The following is a 19419-nucleotide window of genomic DNA, read 5'->3' as shown; positions in this document are numbered from 1 at the left end:
GCTGGTAAAGGGGGAAGGCACTAGGAAGGGCTGTGCTTATGGAGAAGGAAGAGGCGGGGCTTGGGAGAACAGCTACAGAACCCTGGCACCTCATCCACCTCTCTCCAGCATCCCTCCTCCTTCCACACGCACCCCTAACAGTGATCTCTCCTGCACCGTTCCATTGTCGTAGTTGGGTTAAAACCTGGTCAGAGAGACAGCTGATCATAGCTGATCATAAGAAACAGTGGAGGAACAAATCGGGCATGCTGAGGCCAGCCGAGGGTCCTCGGGGCACCATGCCGCTGTCATCAGCAGAGCTAATGGTAGTGAATGTGCTTTCCGGCATTAAAACACTGGAAAAGCACAGCTTTGTTTGCATTATTCTTAATCCTCTTCAGCTCATTTCTTCCCCTGCACTTCTCCACTACAAACGCTGGGCCCTTTAGCCCCGTCTCCTTCCCTCAGAGTGAAGTGAAGGCCCAGGAGCTGTCTCTCTGCCTTGGGTAATTAGTCTGCCACCTTCTTGTTAGTGTGCTAATGAGTGTATCTGAGCACGAGATGTGCTAGTTGCACCTAACAGCCTCCCAAAGGCTTCCATTATATGCTCTCTGGAAAAAAAGCGTCCGTTTAATGATCATACTGTCATTCTTAACATCTCTCCACTTACCGTGGAATAAGATTATTATGATTACAATCGTGATATTTTCACACACAAATCAAACCGAAAAATGTGTTTTCTATCAACGTCTTTTTGCAGAATTTGGGTCTCATCTCAAGGGACAGCCGGCAGAGCGAAAAGCTGGCACAAGCAACAAGAGGGCGGGTTTCTGATACAGAGAGACCTGAGAAACGCCATACCCAGCATGCACCAGGGCGCGGGCACATCACGCCACACAGAGCTGCCGACCATGCTTCTCCTGGCGGCAAGGTCGCTAGGCTAATAAGCTAACCCAACGGGAGGTCATCGTGAAAGTCATGCGCGAGATGTGACCGAGGCTCCATCAGGTCCTCACAATGGGTCAGCAAAATGTCAGACTGCACCAAAACTGCCACCTCAAAACAGCTCAGCTGAATCTAATTAATTAGTGGCTGAGACTAAGAACACGTACAGATTGGTTCAAGGGACAAGAAGCAGGAGACCCTGTTAAAGGGCACTCTATTGAAGTTCACGTTGTCATTTTACATTGATCCATTTCCTTCAAATGTCTTTATTGTGAAGTTTACAAACAGTCTGGTCGATTTGGCTGGGTTCCTAGTTACAGCAGCTGGCAGCACGTTTGGCTGCACTGCCACCTAGTGCCTCAAAAAATAACACACCCTGTGAAAATAGAAGCAGGATTTACGCGGAAGCCTCAAAATCTTGCAATTGTGCTATTCAGAGCTTCTTCCTTTTTGTGGTCCCCATACCAGCACATATAATTATGTTCCCAAATTGAGTGATGAACAGCTCTGGAAAAAAATTAAGAAACCACTCTATATTTTTTAAAAATCTGCATGTTTAGTTCCCAGTTTAATCCTAGTTCTGCGGGCAGAAGGCTACACTACGAGGCAGGCTTCTAGGTTCAAAGTTTCTTTTTGCTGTGGTCTCTTAATTTTTTCCAGAGCTGCATCTATTTTTAAAACTGCTTGGCAAAAGGTTTTTCCGCAAGGGTTCCGATGCACATAGGCTGTTTGCGTTTGTGTGAGCTCATGTGTGCGTGAGTGTGCTGAATGTGTGTGTGTGTGTTTGTGAATGTGTGTTTGTGTGTGTGTTTGTGAACGTGTGTATGCCAGCAAAACAAGGCTTTTCTGTCCAATCTATTTTTGATTGCGGGTATTAGTGGTTTCTACGACTTGCTTCGCTTTGTGGAACCAGTTTTTCTGGCTGGTCTTATTCATTGACCGTTAACTGATGCCTGTCTTAAACGCGCTATACCTCAGGTGCATTTACACACACACACACATACACACACACACGCACATGTAGGGTAAACATATCCTTATGGGGACCGCTCATTCATTTCAATGGGAAAAATGCTAATGCTAACTATGACAGCCTTAACCCCCACCCAGCCCTAACCATAACCTTAAGTAACCAAACAAAATACAAGAGTTTTTGCATTTTTACTTTTTTCATAGCAGTCACCGATTTTTATAAAATAGAGTTTTCCCTTATGGGGACCAGGAAACTGGTCCCCATAAGGGAAAAACATGGATATTTATCACGTTATGGGGACATTGTGTCCCCATAAGGATAAGTAAACCCACTCGCACACGTGCACACGCACACACACGCACACGCATACACGCACACACACACACACGAGCATCTAAGTGCCAATACCCCCACACTGAAAATAGACTGGCAGCTTACGGGGGCCCAAATACGTTAACTGACTTTCCCATCCACTGTCGTCCATCAGCAGTTACTGTATCTGTATCAACATCTAATGAAGGGAAAAGGGTGAAACAACATCCAAGCCACGAAACGAACAGCCTTCACTGCAACCGCCTTCTTATTGGACCAGCCACAGAATGAGAGCAAAGAGTCAGACGACTGCTGACAGGGAAGTGAGACTGAGCAAGGGGGCCTGTGGTCACATGAACCTGAACCCGTGTTCGTCTATTGCAAACAGAGTTCTCGAATGGGACATGATTCCATGACATAAAATAAAACACATGACTGTCAACAGGCAACGACTGTCAGACATAAGTCCTTCCCCAGTCTGCCCCAGGGCCCGGAGCTTTTGGAGAAGCGAACATGTGAAGTCACATCATCACTCACACTCACCACAGGTATCTGCATGCTTCAGGGGAGCATGTCCATAAGAGTAACACCTTAATCCAGGCACATGTCCACCACAACTGACACCTAAACAAAATCAGATGATCACATGATATGATATTAGTTTGCTAACCATGTTAAAATAGCTTGTTTATGTTTTGCAAGAAACGACAAACCTTCTTGTGGGTCTTTTCCTGGCATCGTACCAAGCATTTATATCGTACGTGCCCATGTGGCCTTCAAGCTCATGCAATTCACTGAGAAATTTATCATTGTCTTGTTTTCTTGGGTATATGATTAACGGCTTGAAATGTTGATGCTGTTGATAGTCCATCCATTTGCAGGGTTGCGGGGGGGGTCCAGCGCCTACCCCCGGAACAACCCAGCATGGGGCGCCAACTCATGGCAGGGCACACAGACACACCATTCACCCACATGGCACACCAGTGGGCAATTTGTTAACTCTGCTTGACCTCAGCTTGTTTTTGGACTGTGGGGGGGGGGGAAACTGGAGTACCCGGAGGAAACCCCACGACAACATGGGGAGAACATGGAAGCTCCACACGCATGGAGCCGTGGCAAAGACTCAAACCCTGGTGACAATACTGACAAATTTGTGTTTGCAGGAATTTGCAGGAATCATTTTACATTTTTAGCAGGGGATTTTGTTCCATGTGACATACAAAGATCAGACAGCAGTCCCTGGAGAAATTTGGATTTAGGGCTGTGCTCTAGGGCCCAGCAATGACATGACAAGTCTGTTAGCCACAGGATGGTAATCCCTAAGCCAAAGAGCAATGCCCCACCCACCTTTTAAGATGTATTCTTTAATTAAGATTTTTTTGTTTGCTTCAAGATCATTTTCCGTCATCATGGGACTGACTGGACAGAAACTTTCTCACAGTGTTCTACTGGATGTGAGCAACTCGCATTTTTCAAAAACGATATTCAATTGTCAAGAATTCAACCATGTAATATTTCCATTTTCAAAATAATGGAAAACCCAAGTCTCTAAAATCACCGCCGACATTTTACCCAGACACCAATTCGACTGCTTTTTTTTTTTTTTTAAGGCAGGAGGATCTTCATAAGGTGGACAAAGTTTTAAGGTGACCTATTAAAAAAAAAATTGTGGTTATATACCAGTGCAGTGAAAGGAAAATAAGAATTCAAGATGGAACATGTTTCAGATGCATTGTGCGCTGAACCACACAGACTCAGTCATTACAGCCCTCGTTCACGGTGTGGGATTGCCAGGTTATTAAAGGTCAATGGGAATCTTTTTTTTTTCCACTTAAGCTTCATCTTCTTTTAGGTCGAAAAATGAATAGCAAGGACATAAAGCCAGATTACTGTTTCAAATTCAGCCCCCCCCCCCAGTCCTATGCTGGGTGTTCCCCAACTTCCATGTCTACCTTACAAGCATTAAAACCGTTAAATGACACAGTGGCATCAGTGGCCTATATATTTCGATTGGCCAAAATGCGAGTTACGAGTCACTGAAAGGTCACACACCTGCTGATCTAACAGAGCTCACTGAGATGTCGAATCCACTAAGATCACAGGATGTAGGTCTTCCTGTGATCTTCATAAGTGAAAAGGCTGTTGGTGGTGAAGCCTTCAGCTCTGATACTTCCCAGTATTTTGGACTAGTTACCCAGGTGTCCCCAATGTGTCAGTATTTATCCAGTGAAGGTCTGCCATTCTTGATGCATCACGCCTTACCGAATCTCATTCCAGTTCCTTAAATATGACGAGTGGAGCCCCTGTACGGTTGTTGGTCAGCATCAGCACCAGTCTAACGATACGTCCCTCCTGGGTACTGATGGCTTGTAAGCCAAGCATCAACAATGCACGAGCTGTGATGCCTGCATCTACAGAAGAAAACCACAGATCTAGATGCAGTGGCAGCACAGGCTGCTCAACCAACCCACAAACCAACAATGGCTACACTTCCACAGGGCTGAGTGGAAGTTTACTCTATTGTGAACTTTATTGTTAACACCACCTATACACATTTAACTGACGAAAACTGGCATGCCTTGAGACTGGGAGGGGGTGTCTGCTGAAGACCCTTGCACCCCCAAGATTTGGCGTCTTCTGTAAATACCACAGAACCTGTTGTTTCCTCCCTTGCCTTCTGGCTTGTCTTTCTCTGCAGCCTCTATAAATCCTCTAGCTCTTCTGTTCATCATTCTACTCTTCATGTCTTCATCGTGCTCCTGTGTGGTAGCTGTACTGGCCAGTAGACCATCCATCTTTTGTACCTACTTGTCCTGTGCATGGTTGCAGGGGTCCAATGCCAATCCTGTGAGCTAAGGGGCACTAGGCAGGGATTAACCCAGGATGGGGCGCCAACCCACTGCAGGGCTCGCACACTATTTATGCACACATCCAACGCACATTCACACCTACGGACAATGTGTCACCAAGTCACTTCAGCATGTTTTTGGACTATGGGGAAAAACCAGAGTTTCCAGAGGAAATCCCATAATGGTAGAGGCAGAACATGCTAATTCCACACACATGGAGCCAGGGAAGAGACTTGAACCCCAATCCCAGAGGTTTTAGGCAACAATGGTAACCCAGGAAGGACATCATATAAAAAATCAAACAAATGATAAACTCAAAATAATTACCCCTTTCTCATCCCACAGTAGCATCTTCTCACGTATGGCTCTTTTATATTACGGATCCTCCAGACGACAAATTTACCTGCAAATCTAAGGTAGCATCATGTGCTTTCAGCAAGTTTTGAAGGGCACAATGCAGGGGGACACCCTGGACAGGACGTCGGCCCGTTTCAGAGCGAAGGAACTCAGAGATCATGGGCAATTTATAGAGCCGAATTGCCTCACTGCACGTCTTTGGTCTGCGGGAGGGAAACTGGAGTATCTAGCATGGCGGAGTGAGAAAGAAGGCGGGGATCCACTAAGCAGCTCTGGGACAAACAAGGGTTTATTGAAATAGACTGGGGGGGGGGGACAGAGGGGTCAAAAACAAACAGGAAACAATAAAGACTAAACTAAAGACCAAGAAACAATCATGACTAAGGAACTAAGCTAACACAAGGAGAAGGACTTGGAGATAACAATCTCCACATCTCCAATCTCCACATCTCCAAACCACTTCTATGCTCGGTTTGACAGGGACAGCAGTCAATCCGTCACCAAGCCGTCGCTGCAGGCAGCTCCATCACTTGCACTGGCGCGGGATCCACACAAGGTGACCCTAAGCCATGTTGACCCAGACGAAGCCACTGGACACGATGGCAGGTCCTGAAACATTGTGCAGGCCAGCTGACAACAGTGTTCACCGGCCTGTTTAACATCTCCCTGGAACAGACCACTGTCCCCACCTGTGTCAAGTCTACTGCAATCATCCCTGTCACAAAGCATGCAGTGGTTAGATCCCTTAAAGACCATCGCCCAGTGGCCTTGACCTCCATTGTTATGAAGTGCTTTGAGTGAGTAAATCTAACACACATCAAAAGTACGATCCCACCTGCCGTGAACCAATACCACTTTGCTTACAGGGCAAACAGGTCAACTCAGGGCACTGTCTCACTGGCCCTTCACACTGCTCTGGAACATTTCCGGATGCTGTTTGTTGATTATAGCTCTGCTTTAAATAACATCCCCCTCAATAAGCTGACCATTGAATTAAACGACCTTGGCCTCTACACACATCTGTGCAACTGGATTCTTGACTTTCGACTTTCTTACTAGCAGACCACGAACAGTGCGCATGGGTAAGCACTCCTCCTCCTTGAGAAGCAGTAGAAGGCTGCATGCTGAGCCCCCTCCTATACTCCCTCTTCACGTACGACTGCAAAACCATCCACGACTCGAACATCATAATTAAGTTTGCAGAAGACACCGCCATGATAGGTCTGATCTCAAATAGCGACAAGATAGCCTACAGAAAGGAGGTTGAGAACCTGGAGAGCTGAACAGCTTCAACTTCTCCAGATGCACCGCAGAGTTCATCATCACATACTGCACTCCACTCAGGACAGGAAGGCCCTCCAGCGTATTATCAAAACGGCCCAGAAGATCATTGACTCACACCTTCCATCACTGGAAAAAAACCCACAGAACCCGCTGCGGCCGCAAAGCCATGAACATCTGCAGAGCCCCGACGCACCCTGGCCACAGCACCTCCATTCCTCTGCCGTAGCGCTACAGAGCCCTGTATGCCCGCTGAGAGCAGCTCCTACCCCAGAGCAGCAACATCTATGAACACAGAGCTCCCTCTCTCCCTTATAATGACGTCCAGTCCATTTACTGACCCTGAATTATTTATTGCCCCTCCACCCAGCTACGTCCCCCCCACTGTGATTACTCCGATCTCCCCACACCCCAATACTATAACAATTTATTCTACCCCCCACCCCCCCAGTGAAAATTCTGTGTACGTTGATCCCCTCCAATCAATTCTGTGCCACTTCGATTACATACCGGCATTTATTCTTTATTTTTGTTCTTTATTTGTACTCCTCTTTTTCTCTGTATATTTTATTTATAATATGTCTTACCTAGGAGGCCGTGCAGTAGTGCGGCGGTTAGTGCTGTTGACTGACACCTGTGGGACGTGGATCCAAGTCTTTGCTAGGGTTCTGTGTGTGTGCAGCTGGAGGGTTTCTCTACTGCCAGCCCCTCCCCCATCTCAAAAAACATGCTGAAGTTAATTGATGTACCTAAATTTTGCATGTGTGCCCTGCAATTGGTTGGCATCCCATCATGGGTTGGTCCGGCCCCCCCCAGGACCCTGGATAGGATAAGTGGCTATGAAAGGTGGCTGTATCTTACCCAAAAGTGGTACAGCTCATATTTTTAATCATTACTTGGCATCTACAGGCTTGTTCCAAGCAACATTATATTGTATTTGTACAGTGACAGCAAAGGAATCTACTTCTTCTTTAGACAGTATTAGGGCTGTACTGTGACTCAGACTTTTTTTCAGGATACAGGGCAGCAAAATCTCATAGACATTTTTTATCTAGGTAGATTGGGAGGATGCTTCCTAGCAGAGAGGTTCCAGGTCCAAGGCCCAAGGAGGGCTGTTCCTTTGGGACAGAGACTCCATCTACAAAGTGATCTTTGGTTATATACAAAAATATACACGTATGAATGAGGTCGTTGAACTTTCCCGGCAGTTAGTCTAGTCTCCATGCTTTTTTGTGGCAAACTAAAATCCCCCATATGTTCTTGTTTACACTTAAAGTGGAGCTTCTAACTCTAACCGGTAGCTAGTTGCTTTACCATTGAACTGACGGCGCACAGATGACAACCAAGAGACGACGGCGCCTACATCGACAATGCTAGTTTTCAAGCAAGACGGCACCTAACCCGGCCCGAAGGTGTGAGAATCAGATATCAGAGACAATACATAGTTTGGGCTCTCATGTCTGCCAGCAAGGTGTCGAGACAGCTCACAATTCTGCTGAAGCTACGGGTGACTCATCGGTAGTTCACGTTTGAGAAATGTGTGGGTGCAGTGAAAATGGGTTTGGGGTGGAATACGGCGGTGGGCAACTGCAAGAGATGCACATTCACTAGCCCAGTCTTAGTGCTCCGAGTTCCTAACATGAATCTACAGTGAAAGAGATGGGGCAGAATAAGTATCGTGTCGGGGTGAGAATTCAAAAAAGCAGGAAGTGGTTTCAATGTACTGTACATTAACTTTAACACCAAAACTATTAATAAATGGTGAAACCACGTGACATCGCTCCGTATCATCAAGCTCAATAAACTGCTTCCAAAAGACACGCTGCTTTTATGCATCTGCAAACTTCACCGCATCAAAATGCCTCCAGATGCCTTCTGGTTCAGTGATTGCTCAGAAATCTACCAGCAACGCGACCAATGCTGCAGGTTCAAACTGCGTGCCCCTTCTCAAGACGAACAACGAAATAATATTGTCTTTTTAAATCAACAATTTACAATTGTCTGTATTGCAATTTATATAACGCAGAATCACATAGTTTAATTACAATTATGCATTTTGAATATTTCACTGCTATTCTTGCAGTACCATGAATGAGTGTTTTCTTTCTTGGCATCCAGATTCTGCTGTCATTTCATATGACACAATCACATTCCCACACATTTACGCCAAGCAGGGTGGCCAACAGCCAACGTTATGTACAGTGGGCGTAAATGTGTGTGTGGGCATGTATATGTTACATTGTGGGGACCACATGTCCCCACCAAATGCCCCCACAATGTGATAAACACATGCTGTTTTGACCTTGCGAGGACATTTTTCCAGTGCCCAGAAAGGCAAACTCAACTTTATAAAAATCTGTGACTGTAATAAAAAAAATTAAAATGCCAAAAATCTTGTGTTTTGTTTTGTTACTTATGGCTAAGGTTAGGGCTGGGTAGGGGTTAAGTTTGTCATAGTTGGGGTTAGGGTTAGGGTTATGTTAGGGTTATGCCCACAGAAATGATTGGAAAGATGTGAATACAAATGTGTGTTTGTGTGTATGCACCTGATGAGGTCTATCTATCTATCTATCTATCTATCTGTCTGTCTGTCTATCTATCTATCCGTCTGTTTTTATATAGAATATACAAGGAAACAATGCATGAGTCATAACAGAATTGAACTAGGGTGATGGGTTTTTTTGGATGAGTCACACAAAAAAAGAAAAAGCAGAAAACACGCTAAACACTGGACTGTCCCGCAACATCCAGTACACCCCGTCACCCACCCATCCCACGCCACCCTCACGGACATTGACCACACACTTACAACCCTCCGCCAGATAGTTGTAGTATATAATCTTCATCGGCGTTATTTTAATCATATAACAGTTCGTGTCTGCGCAGGAGTATTTATCAACAGTGGTGTGACGATTATGTAGTTCATCACTGGCTATCGGCAAATTTACACCTTGTGCAGGAAAGGAGAAGTAACGCATCTGGCTGATTCGCCTGATCGGATCCGTTACATTGGCGACGGTCCTCTTTTAAAGCTGTGCTTCCCACGTTAAAATTTCTGCATGCGCACTGCATAAAAAAGTTATGTAATAAGCAAAGCAGAGTGTCTATGTATTACACGGTGCGACTTGCTTCCTAACACTAAGTTTACGAGGTAGAGTAAGTAGGCCGTGTATTACTGTGTGACTCATTTCCTTGTTTGCGATGTTGTTGCGGGTTTCAACTTGTTTAACGCCTGAATAAAATACTCCGTTCCCTTAACCACCGAACACCCCCTTGTGCCAGAATAAACCACAGATGCGCAGCCCTCCATGTCAAAATACGTGCGCGTTCTTGCATCGTAATACTACAGTAGCCAATCTAACTGAAGTTTTTCATCTTCTGCAGACTTCCCTGCTCAGCACCCGTGCGGGCAAAACCAGCATTCGCGCAGTTCTTCTGTGCACAAACACAGCAATTGGTTCAATTTTACACGTTCAGCATTTTTTGACAACCCGAGGAAAACTTTTAAATACTCAAGACGCACAGTTTCAGCACTTCGGATCGTGACAGCGACTTCAAGTAAAGTAACCGGTATCGCAAACTGCTTTGACCGTCAGGCGACTAAGGAGTAAGTATAGACATGTCCATTACTGAGTAAATCAACAGTATTATAAATTATCCCAGGTACAGCTTACTTTAACGATTTATCATTGTCGTGCAATGCCTCCCTATTTTATGCATGCAGGCAACACGTTGACCTCTTTTAAAGTTTGTGTGTGATATTTCCGTATAGATGTTACGCATGTTTTAAACTAATAGCAGTATTATATGACTGTCACTGCCACTTCTTGTCATGCATTATCTTTAATAATTTTTAATACATGTATTCGTGATTAAATTACATATCGCTACCAATATAAACTATTATTTTGAGAGAATATTTCAGCGTTTCTTGAAGCTCAATCTAGCAGCGTGCTGGACAATGAATACAAGCAAATGTAGAATTAAAGAAATGTAGAATTAAAGAAATGTAATGTCTGTAAGACTTTATGACTGAAAATGTAACAAATATAATGTCAACAAAATAGCACAAATACCCAGTCATTTACTGTACTAATGTACTGTGCATAGTAGGATGTTGAACTATTCTTTGACAAGGAAAGGCTCCAGTTCGTGAAGAGCATAGGTGGAATTTTACTTTGTATTCAGTCCTGCACCTTCCCATGAAGGTACAATGATGTTTAGGTCTGATGATTGGGGAGAAAATGGATGAGATTCATAAAACCACTGTTGAATTTATTTGTGAATTTGTATTTGGGGGGCATTATGATCTTGGAATGTGAGAACGCCATGAGCCATAGTGTCCATTTGGTCTTGTAAAATCAGTCATCGGACCTTTTGACATCTGCAAAGTTGGTGACCTAACCAATACATTGCGGACGGAAGACAATCTCCAAATGTATACACAACCAGAAAAAGACTTTTCACATTGCTTAGTGGTTTGGGTTTGTTACTCCATGCATCTGCAGGCTATGTGCCTTTTAGCACTGGCCTTAGATACAACCGGCAGCTGTGTGAGTTTAGCCTCTAATATTTTGGTCACAGAGGGATGCTTCTGTTCTGCGTCCAGATAAGTGTCTTCTTAGCCCTGTCGCTAAACTTGAGCTCACAACCAATGTTTTTTTTTTTACTGTTCATTTTGATACTTTAAATAATTTTAGTTAACAAAGTGATTTTAGTTAAATAATAGTAGTATTTTTGACAGCTGCACCTGCAATTCACTGACTTTTGTCCCTTTGGAATTTTGGCTTTATCAAAACTCCAAATTATCAGACGTCTTTGACACGTGGTACGTTATCTGACGCATACTGCTAGAATTCGCCTTTTTAGCTGCGTTTATAATAATTTATAGTTGTGTCGAAGTTAAAGTCATTTTAATGTGGTGCTTCCATTCTTGTAACACCTTAAACCGACAAAACTATGATATCAGTTTATCCCCTTTTTTGCTCTTCTTGTACTTCAAACATGCAATCCCTACAGGTGGCTGCCCTTCGCGGACAACTTGCTCTACAAAGAGCAAGTTGAGGGAGGCGTAAAAACAATTTCCCCATGGGGATCAATAAAGTATCAATTAATTAATTGTAATATTTGTCTGTCTTTGTAAAAGGATCCCGCATTGGCTAGCTCCGTAATGTGCACGCCAAGGACCAGCGAAGGACAACGTGTGGCCCGGCGTCCATCTTCCTCCCTTCTGCAGAGCAGCGAGGATGAGGAGGTGGGACAGCGGCCGCTTGCGTCCGTTCCCAGGCGCTCCTCGCTGACTCACCGGATGCTGGGCCTGCAGGGCTGCACACGACGCCTCACCCCGAGCGCACGCCGCATGCGGCAAATGACCCCCGAGGAGAAGAAGGATGCATCCTATTGGGACAAGCGACGCAAGAACAACGAGGCGGCCAAGCGATCCCGCGAGAGGCGGCGGCTCAACGATTTCATGCTGGAGGGCCAGCTGCTGGCTCTGAGTGAGGAGAACACCAAGCTTAGGACGGAGATGCTCTGGCTGCAGTATCGCTTCGGTGTGGCCAAGGACAGGCAGCCTGCCCAAGCTTCTTTGCATAACGTTGCACCTGCTGCTTTGAAGTCCAGCCTCTGGGGATTCAGAACTAACCCAGCTTCACTCTTGGGGGACCAGCAAGATCTTGGAGACCTGCTGCATGGCTCCAGGGTCTCCTGGACAGGTGCGTCCACAAGCAGCAGCATGGGCCAGAACTTCCAAAACCCACAAAATCACTCCATGCTCATGGCAGGCTCCTCTGGCCAGCCGTACTACCTGCAACCTCAAAGTCATTCACGCAAGAGGGCTTGTCTCCAGCCATTTGAGAAGACCCCGCAGCATCCCTACAGCGGGACAGATGGGGAAGAACCAGACAGCAGTGCTAGCTATCAGCTGTGCTCCAGCAAGGAAAACCCAGAGGCTCCAGAACCGCGGTCCAGCTCCAAACTCCCTCCTGTGCCGCCCTGCCAGGCCCCACCCTCATTCTCAGCTTCCGCCCATCTGCCCCAGAGCCGGTTTCTGCCCACCCTAAACAACCCCTCACTATGCAGCAGTCTGGTCCTGCCCTGGGGAAACCCGAACCTCCATTTACCCCCCATCTATTACAACCTGCCCCTCTGCCTACCCCTCGAGGGCCGCGAGCTCCTTAATCACAGCCTCGACCCACAGCAGAGCTTCAAGAGCAGGAGTGATGCTTTCTCTGCAGAGTTAGCACACCTGAGAAGGTACTTCCTGTCAGAGAACTGCTAGGGAAACACATGGACCATACAGATGGCCTTAGAGATGGAGCGCAGCAAAGCAGGTCAGCTCTTATTGATCTGCATGTATCAGTGTAGTGATGCTGGCCTTTAGCAAAGACTACAGCATCGGGTTCCCCTCAAGGAATGTGAAACCGCGACTGGACTTCTGTTCTAAACTTCTGTATTGAACTTTCATAGGTTTCGTTAGTGAAGATCTTCATTCATTTCCACTTTATTTTGTTATATTATTCAAGGGTTAGTTGCTTAAATTTCAGTTGTGTGGACAAATAATTCTGTGAAATATTTTTTTTTATTTCCAGTGTGAATTTTTTTTTCTATTTTTAGTAAACCTGTAATCATTGAATGGTGAAATGTTTTTTTTTCTCCAGGTTATAAATATAATATTAAATTTTTAAATATAAATATGCTCATTTTACACCGATAAATATTTATGAAAACGAAGAGTTTTTACACAATTAGTCTATGTTCAGTTTTTAAAATCATGAATATATTAAAAGTATAAAAATAGCCTATATGTATACTGTGCACAAACTAAATTGCCAGCATTTCCTTTATGATCATTCTGCCACTTTACAGACATTTCCAGCGTTTTAAAATTCTTATAAATTTTAAAAGGTTCCAGAATGCTTTTCCCTAATAAAAGTTTCAAATTAGCAGGATACCTAGTTTATTAAATCATTCCACTAATGAGAAATTTATTTAAACTAAGTGAGCAATATAAAAATTCGATTTTAGTTAGACTCATTTCAAATATATGAAGTTATGCTACTAAAATTTAAAATAGGTCTATATTATTCAATGTCCAAAATAAATATTTCCAGTTAAACAATTCGTATTATTTTTTTGTAATTCAGAATAGTACAATATACGGCACAACAGAACGTACATCCACGAGATACATTCTTAGAAACTCATGTATAAGAATCACAATCAGAATCTTTTATTCGCCAAGTAGAGAGAAGTATAATGAATTTCGTTCAGTGCTTTCTTTTGGCATATATGTTATGTAAAAGTCTGTTTCGCTTCCAGGTACTTCAGTATACGACCTCGTCCATTTCAAATTTGTCAGTATGATCTGAAGTACCCAAAATATTTGAATCAAAAATATCGATTATGGTTAACCTCCCATGCAAAGAAAGACTTGCGCAATACCATAGTACAGAGATTTGTTGCGTTATTTTTAAAGGAATTTATCACACTTATCACATTAAAACCTGCAGTAAATCAATGTGGCACGTTAAATTTAAATCTTTTATTCTTAATTATTCATTAATTCTTTATTTTTTAATCCTTCCAAATTTACAAACGAAATAGGCATACGGGTACACTGTAAATCCCAGCCAACGAAAAAAACGGTATTTTGTGGTACATCGTTGTTTTTTTTTTATTGAAAATGTACAAGCGTTAAATAAAAGTACATTGGAATTTTAGTAAGCGCACGGCGGTTAGAGGTGCATGGCATGGAAAAGGTTAAAATACCGGAAGCGGCTACAGGTCTCATCAGCGCGTGGTTTTCCCCTTTTCCCCGTCGCGTGGATTCCCGCGCAGAAGCGCCCTTCAAAATTTTGCAAAGAATGCAGCCTCACTGTAACGAATGAAAACATGAACAGATTTACCACCCAGGTAGTACGTTTCAACTATATATTCGCGAAGCTAAGTTTTTTCGGTGTGATATGTGTCTGTGTATAACATAAAATCAGCATATAAAATTCCAACCAAATCAATGCATTTGACTTAATTTTCCATATGTGTTTCTTTAACCAAATACGCCAAATTTTAAGCTTTGTTCAGGGCGTGTCATGGACCATGCGCCCTAAATGAGTTATTTTAGCACCCCCCAACACCCAAATAACACATAGCAACAGTTGTGAATCTACCTTGTATGGCACCCAGAGTAAATCCCCTCTTCAGAGACCTCCCCGAAACAAAAATGATGTGTTTATATTTTACTGTCTATAATTTCCACCCCGTCCCTTGAAAATCAAACGTCTCATCATGAGATTTGTTCTGCCTTTGCTGTGCGTATCATTTGAGTGATTTCCACGTCATCTGTCTTACGGATTTTGTAATGTGGCATATTCTGAAGTTGCCTGATGATAACAGAATGAAGAAAAATTCAAAAACTCTCCCTTTTTTAGAGTATTGAACCATTCACTCTCCCTTTTTTAGAGTATTGACCCACTCACTCTCCCTTTTTTAGAGTATTGAACCATTCACTCTCCCTTTTTTAGAGTATTGACCCACTCACTCTCCCTTTTTTAAAGTATTGACCCATTCACTCTCCCCTTTTTTAGAGTATTGAACCATTCACTCTCCCTTTTTTAGAGTATTGACCCACTCACTCTCCCTTTTTTAAAGTATTGACCCATTCACTCTCCCCTTTTTTAGAGTATTGACCCATTCACTCTCCCCTTTTTTAGAGTATTGAACCATTCACTCTCCCTTTTTTAGAGTATTGACCCATTCACTCTCCCCTTTTTTAGAGCATTGGCCCATTCACTCTCCCCTTTTTTAGAGTATTGCATAATTAAAGTCTGTATAGGCAGGACTTGGCAGACAGAATATTGATGAAGTAATAAGAGAGGAAAGGTGCATATAATTTAAGGAAATTAAAGCACTGGGTCAAAAAGTACTAATATAAAATTAACAAACAGGATGTTGCATCATGATGCTTAATATGTTTTTTACATTCTGATATTACATCAGCATCCCCATCAAGGTTTTACTATTCTGTGGGCCTATTGTAGTCTAATATGATTTTAACAGGGAGAGACATAGAATATTGTAACAATATTAACTGCTATTAATATATTCTGATTGGTTTCACAATTAGTTCACCGAACAGGGGTATATTTAAGTAGGAGAAATGCATCTGTAACATTTGGTAACACTTTACTTAAGGCTATGATTTTAGTAATTTATAAACACATTTATAACAAATAGTAATGCATTCATAAAGCATTATAAACATGCCTATGAATATTTATCAAAAGGCTTAACACATTATAGCCATGTGTATTATGCATTATGAATGCTCTATGAAGCTATTATAAATAATGCACTATAGTTACCTTTATAGTGCATTAAGTATAAACATTGAGGATGCTTTGTAATGCATCATAAAATGATAACGTTAAATAATGTGCATTATAGATGTTATGCCTTTTTGGTAAATATTTATAGCCATGTTCATAATGCTTTATGAATGCATTATGATGCATTTTGAATGTGTTTATAAATTACTAAAAACATTGCTTTACCTGACATATTCTGAATGACAATGAGTAAACTTCATTCAATGCAAATGAAAATGATAGTAAGCCATCAGCTAATTTGCGGTGTAAAACTGCGTTGCACAATTCTTTCACTAGGCAGCGCAATGAAAGTGAAAAGGTTAGCTGAGAGCTCTGTTGGATCAAAGACCTGCCACGTCGGGAGGTCCTTGAAGACCGCAACTTCATCCTGTTCGAATAATTTACTGAACTGCATACATCTGCCAAAATTAATGACCACGAATTCACAGCAGGGTAATGCAGCCATACAGTTCAACTTAAACCAGGCTGTGTCAGTTCTATAAATGATTTGTAGGGCTTGCTTGAAACTTACAGAGTTTACATTTGAAATACGCACAGGGAGGTGGGGGCCGGGCAGACCCCTTGGGCCCCCTGCTAGCACCTCATATGCCTCTATCACAGTTAACCCATGGAGTTCTTTTTAACCATGCATTGACACCTCTGCTGCATGCAAAGTGTGAATCATCACAACAAACCTAAAGGGAGACTCTTTCCTATGATGTGCGGCGAGCGTACGAGTGCCGGCAAGGAGAGACACATGCGCTCGTCACACACTCACGATGCGTACAGTGCTGCATGGGCCAGATGCAAGGTCAGCCGTGGTTACCAGGCATCGAGAGTGGCATGCCATAGGTGGAGAGGAAGTTGAAGATGAGACAAAGGTGAGAGGAGGTTAGGGTAAGTGGCTGGTGGGAGGTGACCGAGTTGGAAAAGTGACCAGTGGTGGAGAAAGTACACGATTGCATTACTTGGATCAAAGTACTGGTCATCTTCAACTCGCGACCGATGCGACATACGACCGATCGACTTTACGGCTGCTCTGAAACCGCAGATACGTGGCCACCACTGCACCCCGTCTGGCAGGGCGAGTGTATGACATCTTCCGCCCCAGCTGCCGGCGGCGCGAGCATCTCCACCAGACGCCCAGCCGTTCATCTCGCGCTCAGGCTACTATTCGCAGTGGTCACGGTTAAAAGAACAATGAACTAAGAAAACGATGATAAGAAGGTTGAAAACACCAAAGAATATGACTTAAAGATTATACAGTTTTATTATACAGTGTACTATACATATGATAATTTTTGCATAAAGGACCGACTTACAACCAAAATGACTGACGACCGGACAGACAAAACCGATTGCAGTCGTAAGCCAACGACATGCTGTATAGATACTCCTGGTAAAATACTGCTCCAATGCAAGTGAAATTTGTTCAGTCAGTTTTTTATTTGAGTTAAAGTACTAGAGTACTTTATTTTAAAACAACTTAAGTATTCAAAGGTACATTTTCTTTTTAATGTCAATGCATTGTTGTATTGTTGCCACAATACATTTATAGAACCTGAAACAACCTACTGAATGCACTAACTTATGGGACCTGTAGAATTAAAAGTTTGTGGAATGTGATACAAACACTATAGAAACACAATTGAATCGACAAAAGGACAGCTGCTGTCGTTTTCATTTTCTTTTTTAAATTTAACACCCTCCCCTCCTCCACAAAACAGTATAGTAGTATTCTAACATCTTTGCCAGTGTGTGTGTGTGTCTGTGTGTGTGTGTGTCTGTGTGTGTGTGTGTGTGTGTGCGAGTGTCTGTGCGAGTGTCTGTGCGTGTGTGTGGATGAGGTTTATATTACGTTGCAATCAGGGGCGGATTAACGCACAGGCTAGATATGGCTTAAGCCTAGGGGCCCCACGTGTGCCAGCCTGCAAGGGGGCCCCCATTGGCGCGGAGCGGGGCGGGGTTGGGGGGCCCACAGACTACTGTAGCCTAGGGGCCTCCGTACACCTTAATCCGCCCCTGGTTGCAATGTAATAAAAATCTGATGTTTTAACATTATGGGGACCATTTTTCAGGTCCCCACAAAGATCTGTGAGTGCAATCAAAAAAGGTAAAAATACCAGAAGTCTTGTATTTTTTTTTGGTTACTTATGGTTAAGGGTAGGGCTGGGTAGGGATTAAGTTTGTCATGTATGAATGCAGAGTCCTCACAAAGATATTGATACCTAATGTGTGTGTGTGTTTGTGTGTGGGGGGGGGGGTGGTTAAATATTACATAAAAATCTGTTATTTTGATGTTCGGCGGACATTTTTTTTTTACTTATGGTTAAGGTTAGGGCTGGGTAGGGGTTAAGGTTGTCATTGTTGGGATTAGGGTTTTTCCCACAGAAGTGAATGGATGATCCCCACAAAGATATTAATACAAATGTGTGTGTGTGTGTGTGTGCATGCCTGTGTGTGTGGATGTGTGTGTGTGTGTGCATGCCTGTGTGTGTGTGCATGTATGTGAGTGTGTCTGTGCGTGTGTGTGGATGTGTGTGTGTGTGCATGTATGTGTGTGTGTGTGTGCATGCCTGTGTGTGTGTGGATGTGTGTGTGTGTGTGTGTGTGGATGTGTGTATGTGTGTGTGCATTGAAATGAATGAGCGGTCCCCATAAGGATATGTTTACCCTACATGTGCGTGTGTGTGTGTGGATGTGTCACATCCTATCTGCCATATCCACCTGACTCTCCTGTCTCCTCCCTAGTGTGACTCTAACAAGCCACGCCTGTTACTCATTTATCTTACCTTTCATTTCTAACCCTCATGTTAATCACTCCCAGCTGCCTCTCATTAACTCCCTTGTTAGTCCAGTATATACGTGCTTCCTAGTCCTATGTTCCCCAGTCTAGTCATTGTTGTCGTTCTTCTTGTCAGCCCATGTCTGTTCCTGTTCTAGCCCTCTCTTTTTGATCCCTCAGGATCCAGTTTATTTCCAGTCCCTTTTTGTTTAAGTTTAATAAAGCTCCTTTTGTTTCGCCAAACTCCAGCCCACGAGTCCTTGGTCCCTCGCAATGTGACAGCACGCTCATGCACATGCATGCATAAGGCAGACAGCGGAATTGCTGTAGATGCAACTTCCTCAGAAAATTAAAAAAATGAATAAAACAACCAACCCAGTTACACACCTCTAGCTTTATATCTGCCCAGCAGCAACCTGACCGACAGTGCAGGAGGAGTTTAATGTCATTGGTTTTTCTCCTGTGATGAACACAATATGGTCTTTCACACTTTAGAAAAGAATATTCAGCCACTAACTTCAAAGCTATGCTTCAAAATAACGAGGAATGTAAACCTTCATAGAAATGCAGTTC

The 19419-nt window shown here is 43.4% G+C and overlaps 1 protein-coding gene across 1 annotated transcript; it reads left to right on the top strand.

The window, feature by feature from the left end:
* The first annotated feature begins 9987 nt into the window (after nt 1–9987).
* LOC111860380 (uncharacterized) lies at nt 9988–13545 on the top strand. Its single transcript, XM_023844063.2, has 2 exons — nt 9988–10303; nt 11843–13545. Exon 2 carries the CDS (start codon nt 11867–11869, stop codon nt 12974–12976), a length of 1110 nt encoding a protein of 369 aa, XP_023699831.2. The 5' UTR covers nt 9988–10303; nt 11843–11866; the 3' UTR covers nt 12977–13545.
* Nucleotides 13546–19419: the final 5874 nt, after the last annotated feature.

Source organism: Paramormyrops kingsleyae, chromosome 15 (assembly GCF_048594095.1).
Source record: "Paramormyrops kingsleyae isolate MSU_618 chromosome 15, PKINGS_0.4, whole genome shotgun sequence".
Lineage (NCBI taxonomy): Eukaryota > Metazoa > Chordata > Actinopteri > Osteoglossiformes > Mormyridae > Paramormyrops > Paramormyrops kingsleyae.
The sequence above is the reverse complement of the archived record's forward strand: the minus strand, read 5'-3'. Positions and strand labels throughout refer to the sequence as shown.